Source organism: Equus caballus, chromosome 21 (genome assembly GCF_041296265.1).
Source record: "Equus caballus isolate H_3958 breed thoroughbred chromosome 21, TB-T2T, whole genome shotgun sequence".
NCBI lineage: Eukaryota > Metazoa > Chordata > Mammalia > Perissodactyla > Equidae > Equus > Equus caballus.
Genome location: NC_091704.1, coordinates 40015001 through 40028111, shown reverse-complemented (window position 1 = coordinate 40028111; position 13111 = coordinate 40015001). Strand labels below are relative to the sequence as shown.

The window sequence follows — 13111 nt, the reverse complement described above, 5'->3', positions numbered from 1 at the left end:
AAATGTAACTTCTCAATTAGTTATTGAATGTAACCCCAGCCATTTCTTTTGAAACTCAGTTGAGTCAACTGCACTTGTCACCATGCAGCGCTTAAAACTGTTCCCTCTTCCTACCAGATTCCTGTTGGACACTGCAAACTGGGAGAAGACATAATCAATCAGTGGCCATCCTTCTCGGGCTTCAATGTAGCATTTTTCACACATGGTTTGAATGAGAAGGAGGGTGGAATTCCTTACCTAGAGTAAGAAAAATGCATTCACAACATATTAGTATGTTGGGCAGAGTGGAAATTTAGCTTATCTTATCCTTTAACCTTCATGGACCATTTAGTAGGAACCTTGTCAAAAAAGAGTACAAATTGAAAGATGTTACTATAATAGATGAGTCAGGAAGCAGTCTCTAGGTTATGAGTTAAGGGTCACCGAAAAGAGTCTCTTTAACCAAAATCTTTCTCCCTAGCTCCCAAGATGTATCCTCTATTACTGTATGTTATGAAATATTGGTAACTTTGGGCCAAAACACTGCATCACTTTTAAAATCCTCAATCAAAGATAGTGCATTGAAATAAAGTTTCACAATCCCTTATCCACAAATTCAAAACCCAGACAACTCTGCAAATTTGTATTTTGTCTCTTAAATTTGGTGCCAACTCATTGGTGGCAAAATCCGAACTGAACTATTTCAAAGCTATTTGTAGTCTTTACTTATTCTATGCAGTGTAGATATGCATACATTTTCTTGCAGAAATATTAATGGGTCTGATTGTGGGCTACTGTCACAATAATATTTTTCTAAAATCTGAAAAATTGTGACGTCTGAGATATATCTGGCCCTAGGGATTGGAATAAGGGGTTATAAATCTGTTATAAGTTTTTAATAATTTGGCTTCAATTGGTTTATTGGATTGCTTCCCTGGAGGGTAGAAAGATCACATCTAACACCTTAGAGAATGAGTCTTTTAATGGAGGGTAGGAAGAAAAAAATAATTTTGAAGAGGGAGGCAGGACTTCATGGTGGCAATCAGTAATTAGCATAAAGGCACCCAGTAGTCCCCTTAAGTGAGAAAAAAGAGGTACACCTTCTCTCTGTTTTTGCCTAGGAGCTGGCCTTCCTTAAAGTTTCTGTACTCTTTTATTCTACCTTAAAATCTTCTATGAATTCTTTGATTGGATTGGCCAGTTACTGGGTCAAGTTTTTATATGTAATCACTCTATTGTTTATTGTGTAGTTTTTGTTATTTTAAACAGGGTCACTGGTGACCAAAGCATCTTAGGGGAATCTTTTCCCCTTCACTGGCTTCTTTGTAGCACTTTGATCCAAATAAAATATGGTTTCTATACAAAAAATACAATTGTTATTTTCTTGTTTGTTCCGGCATAAGTTCTGTGTCTTTCCTAACGTGGAATACGTTAATCAAAAGTCAGGAAATGCTGAGCACTTTATTATGTGTAAGGCTTGTTCTAGGTGCTCTTTGGTTGGAAAATAGGATGACAATACTCAGAACAAGTTTTAGGGGTTAGTATTTTTTGGAGGAGGATATATTATCTTTATAATTAACAGTTAATTTTTAAACTATTCAAAGAGCATGGCATAGTGATGCTCTGGGCAAATTTGTTTTTTCTACTGAGAACCCCTTGAACTGAATGTACTTTGGAATGTTGCCTTGATATAGGTTTTTTGGGGGAGAAAGATGAAGTTATTTTAAAAATAGAGGTGATCACTGAATTCCTTATAAAGCAATCTCATAAGCAGATCCTTAAATAGTCAAAACCATTTCATTTATTCCTAAATCTATCATCAACCAAATAAAAGTCCCCATTCATTCTCTTACTTTTATACTGTGGTCACTCATGACGACTTTGACTGTTCTTTCAACCGAAGTCATGTGATCCCTCAAGTTGGGCTCTGAAAGACAGAGGGAGTGGTTGAGAGGCCCTATTCAATAGGGGTACTGTATGTTCTAGGATTGATGAAAACCCGTTAGAGTTATGGTGCATAATTGCCAAGTCTCTTGTCCTTAACATTTTATGTTATTCAATTCCCTCCTACCCTTTTCTTTTCCAACTGTTTAAAGATGCTGATTGCTTTCTTTGCTCTCTATTACATTTCGTTTCATCTTGTTTAAAATGTTAGATTCCAAAGTGGATTCAATGCATGATGCCCAGTGGATCAGTTTTAAATTTCGTGAGACTATTTCATATTTCTTGTCTGCTGATTCTTCAGTAAACCCCAATGCTAACTGAATTTTAAAAAACTATAATAATGTAGAGCAAAAATGAATTCTCATATTTTCTTAAATCCAAGATATTATCAATTTTATGAGGCATTATCATTTTATTATTTTATATCACATCAAAAAAGAAAAAACTATAGTGGCTGATAATCATTAAAGATGCCATCAATTGTAAGATGCATTCCAATGTCATGAAAATATGGGCTTCTTGGAATTAACAAAATGTAAGAATTCATTAAATTCTGCTCTTTTCTAAAGATATTAATCTTTAAAATATTGTGCATTCCTCTCACCACCTCTTTATTAGGCCATTAACCAGCTTACTAGATCTTCTAATTTCTAAATTCAATTCTCAAATATTCTACTTGTGCTTCTCAACTGGCTGCATCCATAAATATCATGAAAGAAGAGAGGTAACTGAAAATGCCTGTTTAAAAGTAGTAGAGTGTAGATGACTGAGAAGACAGAGCTTCGCTTGGATTCGATGTTCTATAAATATCTCAAAGACATAGGACAGGATTAGAGAGTGCATAGACTTCAGTGTGCTTCTTGGTAGAAAATAAACCACTCCAGCTTTATCCCTATCACTTACCGTCTGCATTGATAGCTGATCTTAACAAAGTCAAGATTCCCATTCGAATGGCTTCATTATTACTTCTCATCTGTTCATCAAAAAATTCCATCAGGTCTGCAGGATTGGAATGGGCTGCAGGTTTAAGAAATATTGGGATCATAGAACTCATTTTCACCTTAGGTAAAATACTTGTGAATAGGAAGAAGGTAATTCTATGAGGATTGTCAACGTCACTCTTCATTTGGTCATTAGATTTTATTATGTCTGTGTTTCTTCAGTATTGTAGAATTAATGAAGCAGTTTGATCAGTAAGAGAGCTTTCTATACCTGGGCTCACTTCTGTTCATGTCTGTGAACGTGACTTTATTTGGAAATGAGGTTCTTTGCAGAAGGACTCAAGTTAAGATGAGGTCATTAAGGTGGGCCCTAATTTAATACGACTGGTTTCTTTATAAGAAAAGAAGAGGAGACACAGGGAGAACACCTTGTGAACACAGACTGGAGTGATGCTTCACTGGCTGTGGAGCTAGAGAGCTGCAGAGGTGGAGCAGGAATCAGGGAAGAGTGAGGAAAGGGCTGGCTGGAGCAGAGCAGTTTGGGTTGCAAGCTGTCAGAGGTAAAGCGAAGTAGTTAAATAGGCTGGGACATAGAGAAGCGGAAAGTATAGAAATAGAGGGGTCAGTTAGGAGAGAACCAGAGCATAATAGAAGGGCATGTAATGAAGTAGTAGAAATGACATATTTTGGGGAGGGTGGGGGTGTGGGAGGTGTAAGATTGCTCTTGTCCCTTGTCCTCTGGGACTATGTTGGAACACAGTTTTGTATCCTGATCCTGGGACCTCAATGGCTCCTCTACAACCTGTCTCAGGTATTCTAACCAGATGATGGGTAGGACTGTGATGTGATAGCAAGAAGAAAAGGGAGAGAGTGAAGGAGAGAGAGAAAGATAAGGAATAGATATGAAGAAATGACCAGAGAGGAAAAACGGTGATTTTGAGTTTGACGCAATTTCAAACAATCTCAGATACCAAGTAAAAAGCATTTCCTATCCTTAGGGTTACCAACTCATTCTGGTTTTCCTGGAAATAAACCCATCCATATATGGTCAATTAATTTTTAAGGAAGAAGCCAAGAACATACAATGGGGAAATGACAGTCTCTTCAATAAATGGTGTTGGGAAAAGTGGACAGCTACATGCAAAAGAACGAAACTGGACTCCTATGTTACCCCATATACAAAAATCAAAGCAAAATGGATTAAAGACTTGAACATAAGACCTGAAACTGTGAAACTCCTAGAAGAAAAGAGAGTAAGCTCCTTAACATTGGTCTTGGCAATGATTTTTTGGATTTGACACCAAAAGTATGGGCAAAAACAAACAAGTGGGACTACATCAAACTAAAAAACTACTGCTCAACAAAGGAAACCACCAACACAATGAAAAGGCAGCCTACGGAATGGGAAAAAATATTTGCCAGCCATATATCCGATAAGGGGTTAATATCCAAAATATGCCTGGGACTTTTCTGGTTTTAGAATCTGAATTTCTATCTCCCTGGAAATTCTTTAGTCTCAAGCAAACCGGGATGATTGGTCACCTCATCTATTATGCTCCTCTTGGGAACGTGTAGGATAGGGACAGGCATAGAATACTGTGAGCCAAAGAAACATTTTGAGGGCATGTGTGTGAAAGTAACTAATGGACACTTTGCACACCCTTTATTGTTATCATCATCATCACTCGGAGACATTTTTATTACAAAGCATCTGGATGCTGGGTCCTACCTAGAATGAGAAAACAGCTTGAAGCTTCAATTTCATTTTCCTTTACTGGATGTTCTGGAACTCTGCAGACCTGAATGAATGAGGAGGAAAAATCAGGTGGGTAGATGTTAAAACTGGTGAAAATGAAACAATAAGATTTGACAGCACGGTCTTCTTACCTGGTGGAGTAAATTGGTAAAGATGGCTCTCCTCAAGCCCTTTGGAAGGTCAACATCATAAAGAACTGCCGCAGTCAATATTTGCTTTAGACTCTAGAACAGAAGCTCTCAAAGGTTATTTTGAGGCTGCCCATGAAGCAGCAGCACCTGATATGGAAGGCAAATATATTTTGGGAAGAGAGCAAACCCCTAACCTTCCTGCAGTTACCAGTTTCCTTTGGTGATTCTGACTCCACCACCTTGTTCAGTGCCTCAGGAGCTTGAAAAGAAAATTCTCAATCCGTTTCTGGAGTTTCCCTCATCCAGCTATGCCAACTTCTTCATTCTTTACCGCATATTCCCCAAGAGGTATTTAAATTCAGCTGCCCAAACAGATACTTAAGTTCCTAGGCCCTCTTGAAACTTAATATCCTCCGGGATGGTTGCCAGTCAACTCTTTGAAATCAGTTCCTTTAGGGTGTGGCTCTTACCTGAGTGACATGGAAATCAGTCTCTTTGTCTTTGTATTGGTTCAGGAGCCAGGGTACCTGGCCCAGGGCGTATTCACAGAGGTCTTCCCGATGGAGCAGCAGGCTCACTGTGGGGCCGTGGGCCTTAATGATGGCCAAAGTCTGCAGAGGCAGCAGACAAATACCATTTCTAATACTTCACTATGCTTTGGTACATTTCTCAGAAGAACAGGAGCTTTAGATACGCCCCCCAAAACTTTCCTCACTGCTTTCAATCAGGAAAGATTTCTTCAAACAACTTTAGAAAATGTTTAGGTTAAAATCATGGTATGAGGCAGAATTTATATCTGTATCTACATCTATATCTATATTGATACTCATTTCAATATCTGCCCCTCTCTCCTAGTTCTTTAACCTCTAACTGTCACTTTCTTTTGATATATTAACAAATTAAAAATTTCCCTCATATTGAGAGCAAATTCTTTCATTCCCTGTCACTTTGGCCCCATATTATCCCCACCCAGTTCTGTTTCTCTTTCCTTTCTCTTGGAGCAAAGCTTTTTGAAGGAGTGGCCTACATTCGCTATCTCCATTTCCTGCCTCCCATTTACCCCTCAATCCACTATAATCTGCTTTTGTTGACATCAAAAATGAATGAGCACAAAATACAAATGCAATATATATTGATTATAAAAATTTAGAAATCACAAAAATTATGATGAAGAAGAAAACATAGTACCCATAGTACTCACAGAAAATCACTGTTTGGTGTATTTTTAATATGTTCTTTATTTATTTGATTTATTCTGAACTTTCTATTTTGTATGCATTTTAGTTTCTTAAAAATTGGCATCATTCTTTAATGTATAGTTCTATATTCTGCTTTTTCTACCTAATATTATATGATAAGTTTTTATCCGTCACCTAAATTTTTCTATTCAACAAACCTCCTCAAAATTTAGTGCCAGTAATAACAACCATTTGTTTCACTCAAGACCGTGTGTCAGCTGGATGGTGCCTCTACAAGATTTCTGTGCAATGGACATTTTTCAAGATTTTTCTAGCTTGAGCACTGTAACAATGGGCTTGTTAGATGTCTCTTTGCTTCTTGAAAATTCCTCCTTTCTTATTTTCTAACATCCATTCTGCTTGGTTCTCCTCTTCATTGAGCAGCATATTCCCAATTCTCCATCATGAGCTCTTCTCCCTTTGCCTTCTCCTTAAATATTGATGCCCCTGGAAGTCTACTTTTGGCACATCTCCACTCTGTATGCTCTTCTTAAACAACTCCATCCCAAACCATTTCCTCAGTTGTCACTTATATAGTGATGATATCCAAATCTACGTATCTGGCTTTTGCTTTTCTCTTAACACCAATCCTGAATATCCTCAAACATACTAATATCTCTACTTGAATGTCCCATGGACATTCAAGTCAAAAAGTCTAAAATTAAATTCATTTTTTTATTGCCCTAAATGTATTATTCCCCCTATTTTTCATATCTTTTTTTTTTTTTTTTGAGGGAGATTAGCCCTGAGCTAACATCTGCCACCAATCCTCCCCTTTTTGCTGAGGAAGACTGGCCCTGAGCTAACCTCTGTCCCATCTTCCTTTGCTTTATATGTTGGATGCCTACCACAGCATGACTTGCCAAGCGGTCCCATGTCCACACCCAGGATCCGAACCAGTGAAACCCGGGCCACCGAAGTGGAACGTGTGCACTTAATCGCTGTGCCACTGGGCCAGCTCAGATTTTTCATATCTTGGTTAATGGCCCCAAGATCATTCAAATTGTGTATCTAGGAGTCATCCCAGCTGCCTCTAATTCCCTCATTATAAACACCCAATTGATGCCAAGACTTCTTGATTGTATTCTTCAGCATCTGACGACTCTGACCAGTACCATTGATACTACATACTTTGATCCCCTTAGCATTTATGACCTAGAATATTTCTATAGCTTCCTAACTGATAGTCTTGTCTTAATCCACCCCTACATCCCATCCACCTTTAACATTGATGTTAGAATGATTTTTTCTGATACTCAAATCTTTGCTTAAAATCCTTTAAAGGTGTTTCATTTCAAAAAAAAAGGTCCAACTTTCTGTGTAGCACTCAAGGCTCTTCATTGTATGGCTAAGACCACCTTTCTGGTTTCATTTCTTTCCGCTTCTATATCTCCTTTCCTCTTCCCCCTTTCCTTTCTCCCACTGGACTAACTCAAGTGTGCATGTTATCCCATGTCCAGCCTATGCTTCAATGGGTTTTATTTCCTCGTTAGAGAATTCTCCTTCCCTGTAGTGAACAACTTCATGGGCTGCAAGCTCAGTTCCAATGTCACAGCCTTTCCAGTGCTCACTACGGGAGTTACATGCTTCTCTCTCTGTGCTCCTTTATTACTTTGTGTACCTTCTTGTCACTTGCCTAATTCCTCCTGTGGGAAATTGGGAAAGTAGTCATCAAATTTGTACTGAATTTTGTTTTCCAGGTGTCTTGAAGAAAAGACTTCTACAGGATAGCTAAAAGTTCCATGTTTGCTAATAATTTAACTACCCCAGCATGTTAAAAATTAAATGCTTTAATAACTTAAAGTATAGAAAAGAAACTGAACTAGAGAAGGCAGCTAAGTGTTAAGTATTTTATAATATAGCAAGAAAGAGATCTAAGTAGAGTAAAATTTAGCCTACTTCAAAAAATTATAGCAATTGAGCAAAACAAGGATGGGATCATACATGTGAATGCACTTTTTAATCTATCCTTTATAAGGCATTACAATATTTTGAAGCAGCCAAGTACATTCTTTAGATGTTATTTTATTTCACTGTGATATTCACAGATGCAGGCAATTTCTGCAGACTGTTGTTTTTCCTAATCAATGACTCAGCCCAAATATGGGCTATGATATTTAAGACATGAATAGCTAACATTCTATATATTTTACTGCTTTTTTCTTGTTTATTATTATCTCCACACATTGGAATGTGAGTTCCATGAGAGTGGGGATTTTGGTCTGTTTAATCCTTGCTGTATCTCCAGCATGTGGAACAGTGTTTAGCATGCCATGGGGACTCAATAAATATTAGTTGAAGGAATGAATAAACAGTGATTTGAAATAGGAAAGAAAAAAGATTTGATAAACATGATAAAACACAGCCCATTAACTTTCCAAAAGAACTGAGATTAACTATCCAGTCAAAAAAAAGAAGAGGGAGTTGAACCAGCATGAAAGGAGAGCTAGCTGAGGCCCCCACTCACTTTCATGGGTGAGGTCATGGGGGCCCACTTGTCCATTATATACCGGAACAGCATAAAGATCTTGTCAGACAGGCGGTTGGCATCCAGTCTGGGATAGGGGAAATCTCTCCAGTGGTTGACATACTCGTAAATGGCCTTGCTGAACTTCTCAAGGGCTGCATTTTAAAAATAACCACAGACTGAGAAAAATATAAAGATATGAAGGACCATAAAATAATTTGAGAAGAGAGTACTGGTGATCAGCAAATGGGTAATAGTTTCTATAAAGTATTATGACTGTACCAAATAAACATACAAAGTGTTCAGCCACATTAGTGAAATGTAAATTCAAACCATAATGAGATACTACTACATACTATTCAGAATGGCTAAAATTTAAAACAGTCAATTTCAAGTGCTGACAAGCCTAAAGTACAGCCTATATTTTCACATACTGCTGTTGGGAGTACAAACTGATACAAACGTTTTGGAAAACTCTTGGCACTATCTACTAAGGTTGAATATGTGTTCTCTAGGACACAGAAATTCCACTCCTAGGTATATAGTTACTAGATATGCAAACATATAGGCACTAAAAAAAAACTTGTACAAGATTGTTCATATTAGCTTTATTTTTTCTTAATGGCCTCAAACATTAAACAGTCTAAATATCTGCCAACAGGTAGAATGGGAAAATAAATTGTAGTTTAGGCACATAATAGTATACAGAGATGAAAATGCACTATAGCTACAGAAACCAACATGTATGAATCTCACAAACAGGCAAAACTAATCTTTGGTGTTAGAAGTCAGGACTGGGGTAACCCTTGGAAAGGACAGAGAGTGTGATGATTGGGATAAAAGATGAGGGGGGCTTCTGGGGTATCCCACTTATTGAGTGGAGTGGTGGTCAAATGGGTAAGTTCACTTTGTAACAACTCATCAACCTGTACACTTGTGATTTGCAGGTTTTCCTGTGTCTGTCTTACTTCAATAAAATTTTAAAAACTCTTGGGCCTGCAAAAATATCATTTGGGCCACTAACACATTTGCATTAAATGCATTAAATAATATTATTTTTTTCCTTTAGCCCTCATGCTATGCCTTTCATTAGGTAACAAAGAAAATCTGTAGTTTAGTTTTTTGAGGAGATCTTACATTCAAAGAATACTCTGGAAAAGATCTCAAGTATCTTGGCTTTAGAGCTGGCCATTTATTGGCTCAGTCATATTCCCTCCACTCTCTTTCTGATAATCTCCTGCTAAACTTTATCATTATCTTTTGTGCATGTGTGTGTGTGTTTTGCACTGGCCTATAAGCAACATGAGAGAAGGGATGATGTCTTGTTCACTGATGGTATCCGAAGTAGCAAACACAATATCTGCTTATTTGTTGATTGATTGAATGAATGGATAGATGGATGGCTACTAAATTGTATACTTCTTTTTTTAGTGGCAGTCAGGCAAAAGTTGCCTTAGGACCAAAGGGCATTTAGATAATTTTATAACACAAAGACAGAGAATTCCCTTATTCACTGCCATGATGATTTCTGATTTTATTTCCTTTTACCTTCTTGGTTGTTAATTTTGGAGATAGAAATGCTATTAGAGGCACCAAAATTTATTTGCAGGAACACAATGTTAGCTGTGATAGTAAGTAGGGAAAGAAAAAAGTTGAAAAGTGGACTAATCTAGTATAGTTGCTCAAGTCCTTGAGTCATAGTTCAAATCTTGGCTCTGCCACATACTAGCTGTGTGAACACAGCCAAGCTGTTCAACCTTTTGAGCCTCAATTTTCTCATCTGTAAAATGGGGTTGCTGTGAGGGTTAAATGAAATAATAATCTTAAAATACCCAGGGCAGTGCCCAGGCACATTGTAAATTCTCAGTATGTATCAGGTACAAATATTACCTTCATTGATGACAGAACAAGGAGGAAACGGGCAAATGGAATACGAAAGACTTGGTTGATAGGTAAAGAAGACATTCCTGACAGCATGGGCTTTAAAATATTTCAAAATAATAGAGTTGAGATGTTAGAAGTGAAAAGGATATTAGCAATCACTTTATTTGATATTTTTAGAGGTGAAACTGAGATTGAGAGAGGGGAGGAGTCACCTAATAGCCCAGTGGATGATCAGAGACAAGAGTCCAGGTCTCCAGACTCATCCAAGAAACCTCTCACTATGCTGGCAATGCTTTTTCCTAGGAATTCCAGAGCATTTTCTTCTCTGTAGACCTTCGATTGCTGTAGATGTATTTGTTTTTGGGTAGAGGGGATTTGTGACCATAGTTTGTTTACCTATTTTCTTTGATTTTATGATTGTTTGCATTTTGACTTGATTGTTTACTTATCATTATTACTATATTGCATTATAAAGAGATGCCAAAATTTAGCCTACTGCTAAGAGCTGGTTAAGCCCTCATAATCATTGTTGAGAAAGTGTGATCCAATTAAAAAAGGCTGGTAGGTATGGTGGCTGTATAGGATAGTGGAAAGCATATAGATTGTGTGGTCATATAAACCTAGGTTTGAATGCCACCTCCACATCTCATTGACTGAGTCACCACCTTGGGAAAATTCCTTAATTTACATGACTTTAGGTTTCTTATCTGTAAAACAGGCTAATAGTACTTACTTTGCAGAACTCCTGTGAGGACTGAGAGACAACTCCCTGCAGAGGGCCCTCCATGTGGTAGGCACTCAATAAATGGTAGCTATTATTATTAGAAAGGACATGACTAGAGTAAAAGGAAAAATAAGACATCTGCTCAATTCACAGTCTGGTCTTAACAAAGAGGAAACCACAGGGATACTCACCGACACAGAAGGCTTCCTTCATCCTTTCCTCCTCAGCCAGCCTGAGCATGGTTTGCATGGTGAGCAGAGTCATCATCATGAAGGGAATACTCTGGGACACTGCAGTGAGGGGTGCGAGAGGAGAAAGGCAATTATCATCTCACAAGGGGGAGTTCTGTGACTCCTCCTCATGTCAACAGCAAGCATTTCAAGGCTGCTCAGGGGAGGCAGATGAGGTGCCGTAGAAAGATGTTCTCCTCTATGCCTTCCCTCCCATAATGCCAGGCGGTCGCGTTATGTAGAACCAGGGAGGGGTTGGCTTAAAGTAATGTACTAGCAATACAGCCACCTCTACCTGCTGTTTAGTAGCAATCACTCTTTTGAGTAATTATTGTATTAATGTTCATCCCTCCCACCAGAACTCGCCTGTATCCCCAGGGTCTAGCACAGGTAATATGTGGTTAATAAATATTTGTTAAATAAAGTGGTATAGAAACAAATCGTGAGAAACCTTTACTTCATGCAAGTGTTCAGTGGTTTGCAGAATATGCCTTGTAGAAAACGTGCTTCTGCAAACGCAAAGCCAAATGAAAGGGAAGGTGAGGGTAGGAGAGAGCCCAGCCAAATTCAACTTGGGCAGCCTGGGCTAATGGCTGGTCAACAGACTCATCTGTGTCAAAAACAACTGCCCAAATCCATCTATCTGTGTTCTCTAGTACAGCAGAAGAGAGAGATGCTCTCCCCTTTGCTGTTTGCTCCCATTTGGGTTTTAGACAATTAGTCAGGGGTGGTTTTTTCCCAGAAAAATGTGGAGAGTATTCCTTCCGTACCATAGCTGGTTGCCAGTTCAGCCAGGGCAAGCACAACAAATTCATTTGGTAGCTCTAGGATCCTGAAGTTACTTTGTACTTCATACATCACAGAGTTGAAATCATGTGCAGCAAGAGACACCAAAACCTCACCAGCTAGCATTCTGATTTCTCTGAGGATCTGAGGGAGAAAAGAAAATAACAATAACAGCTAGAGGAAGAGCAGAGTGAGTCTGCAGAGGGGAAACACATCATGACTGTAAGTTCTCCTAGCTTTGGAACAGAGGGAGAACAGGCTGTTACAAACTTAGGGTGTAAGCCTCTAGGTGTCAGTACCTGGGAAAGCACAGGTAATTTGAATGCGCTGTAAAACTAGGTTTCAATAGGGTTCTTGTAAACTTGAGGTCAATACAGGTTTTCTTGCTAATTGATCAGGCACCATGAACATAGGATTTATGTTTTATATTTAAGTGATATGAATTACTGTGGTTGAAAGACTGAAGAGAATGGTGAAAAGAAAATGGGGCTAGGAGTCTCAAGCTTTGGGTTTTAGTATTGTCCTGATCTAATATCTCTGATGATGGAGAAATTGGGAAGGATTTCCCCTTTTGGTAATGGTCAACTAGGTAGATTTGATCAACCTTACTACTGAGGAAAATAAAAAGAACTGGACAAGATATTAAAAATATACCCATAAAAACATCAAAGATCTCACAATGTAGAGTGGAATGAATTACTGAGTTGAGATCTGGAAAAAACTGGGAATCCAGAGAGTAAGCCCTGCGTTTGAGGTTATTTTGCAGCATTTTGTGAGAATAGCCAGAATTCAGGGCCAACCAATGGTGAGACCCTGGTCACCCCACCTTTCATTTTTTGGTCTAAGGCTCCCAAGGGCTGCATTTAGATGAAAGTTTCAATCGGCCCTCTGTGGACAGTAGTCCAACTCTGAGTCACAAAAGTGGCCCCCCCAAAATTTCAAGCCCTGAGATTAACCATAGATTGTTAGTATCCTTGGCAGGAACACAAGGAAAAATTCCTTCTGGAAGAAAGTAACATTATCCTAGGACT

General features: G+C 38.4%; 1 protein-coding gene across 2 annotated transcripts in view; it reads right to left on the bottom strand.

The window, feature by feature from the left end:
• MROH2B (maestro heat like repeat family member 2B) overlaps positions 1-13111 on the bottom strand; it is a 56560-nt gene that overhangs the window by 39698 nt on the left and 3751 nt on the right. For both annotated transcript variants that reach the window (XR_011430120.1, XM_005604293.4), the window contains exons 4-12: positions 12065-12224; positions 11256-11354; positions 8457-8611; positions 5222-5362; positions 4752-4844; positions 4594-4663; positions 2827-2940; positions 1833-1906; positions 115-237 (exon numbers count right to left, since the gene is read on the bottom strand). Coding sequence is in view for 1 of the 2 variants with exons in the window: in XM_005604293.4 (XP_005604350.2) it covers positions 115-237; positions 1833-1906; positions 2827-2940; positions 4594-4663; positions 4752-4844; positions 5222-5362; positions 8457-8611; positions 11256-11354; positions 12065-12224 (1029 nt within the window). In the remaining variant the exon portion in view is untranslated. The remainder of the gene's footprint in view (positions 1-114; positions 238-1832; positions 1907-2826; positions 2941-4593; positions 4664-4751; positions 4845-5221; positions 5363-8456; positions 8612-11255; positions 11355-12064; positions 12225-13111) is intronic.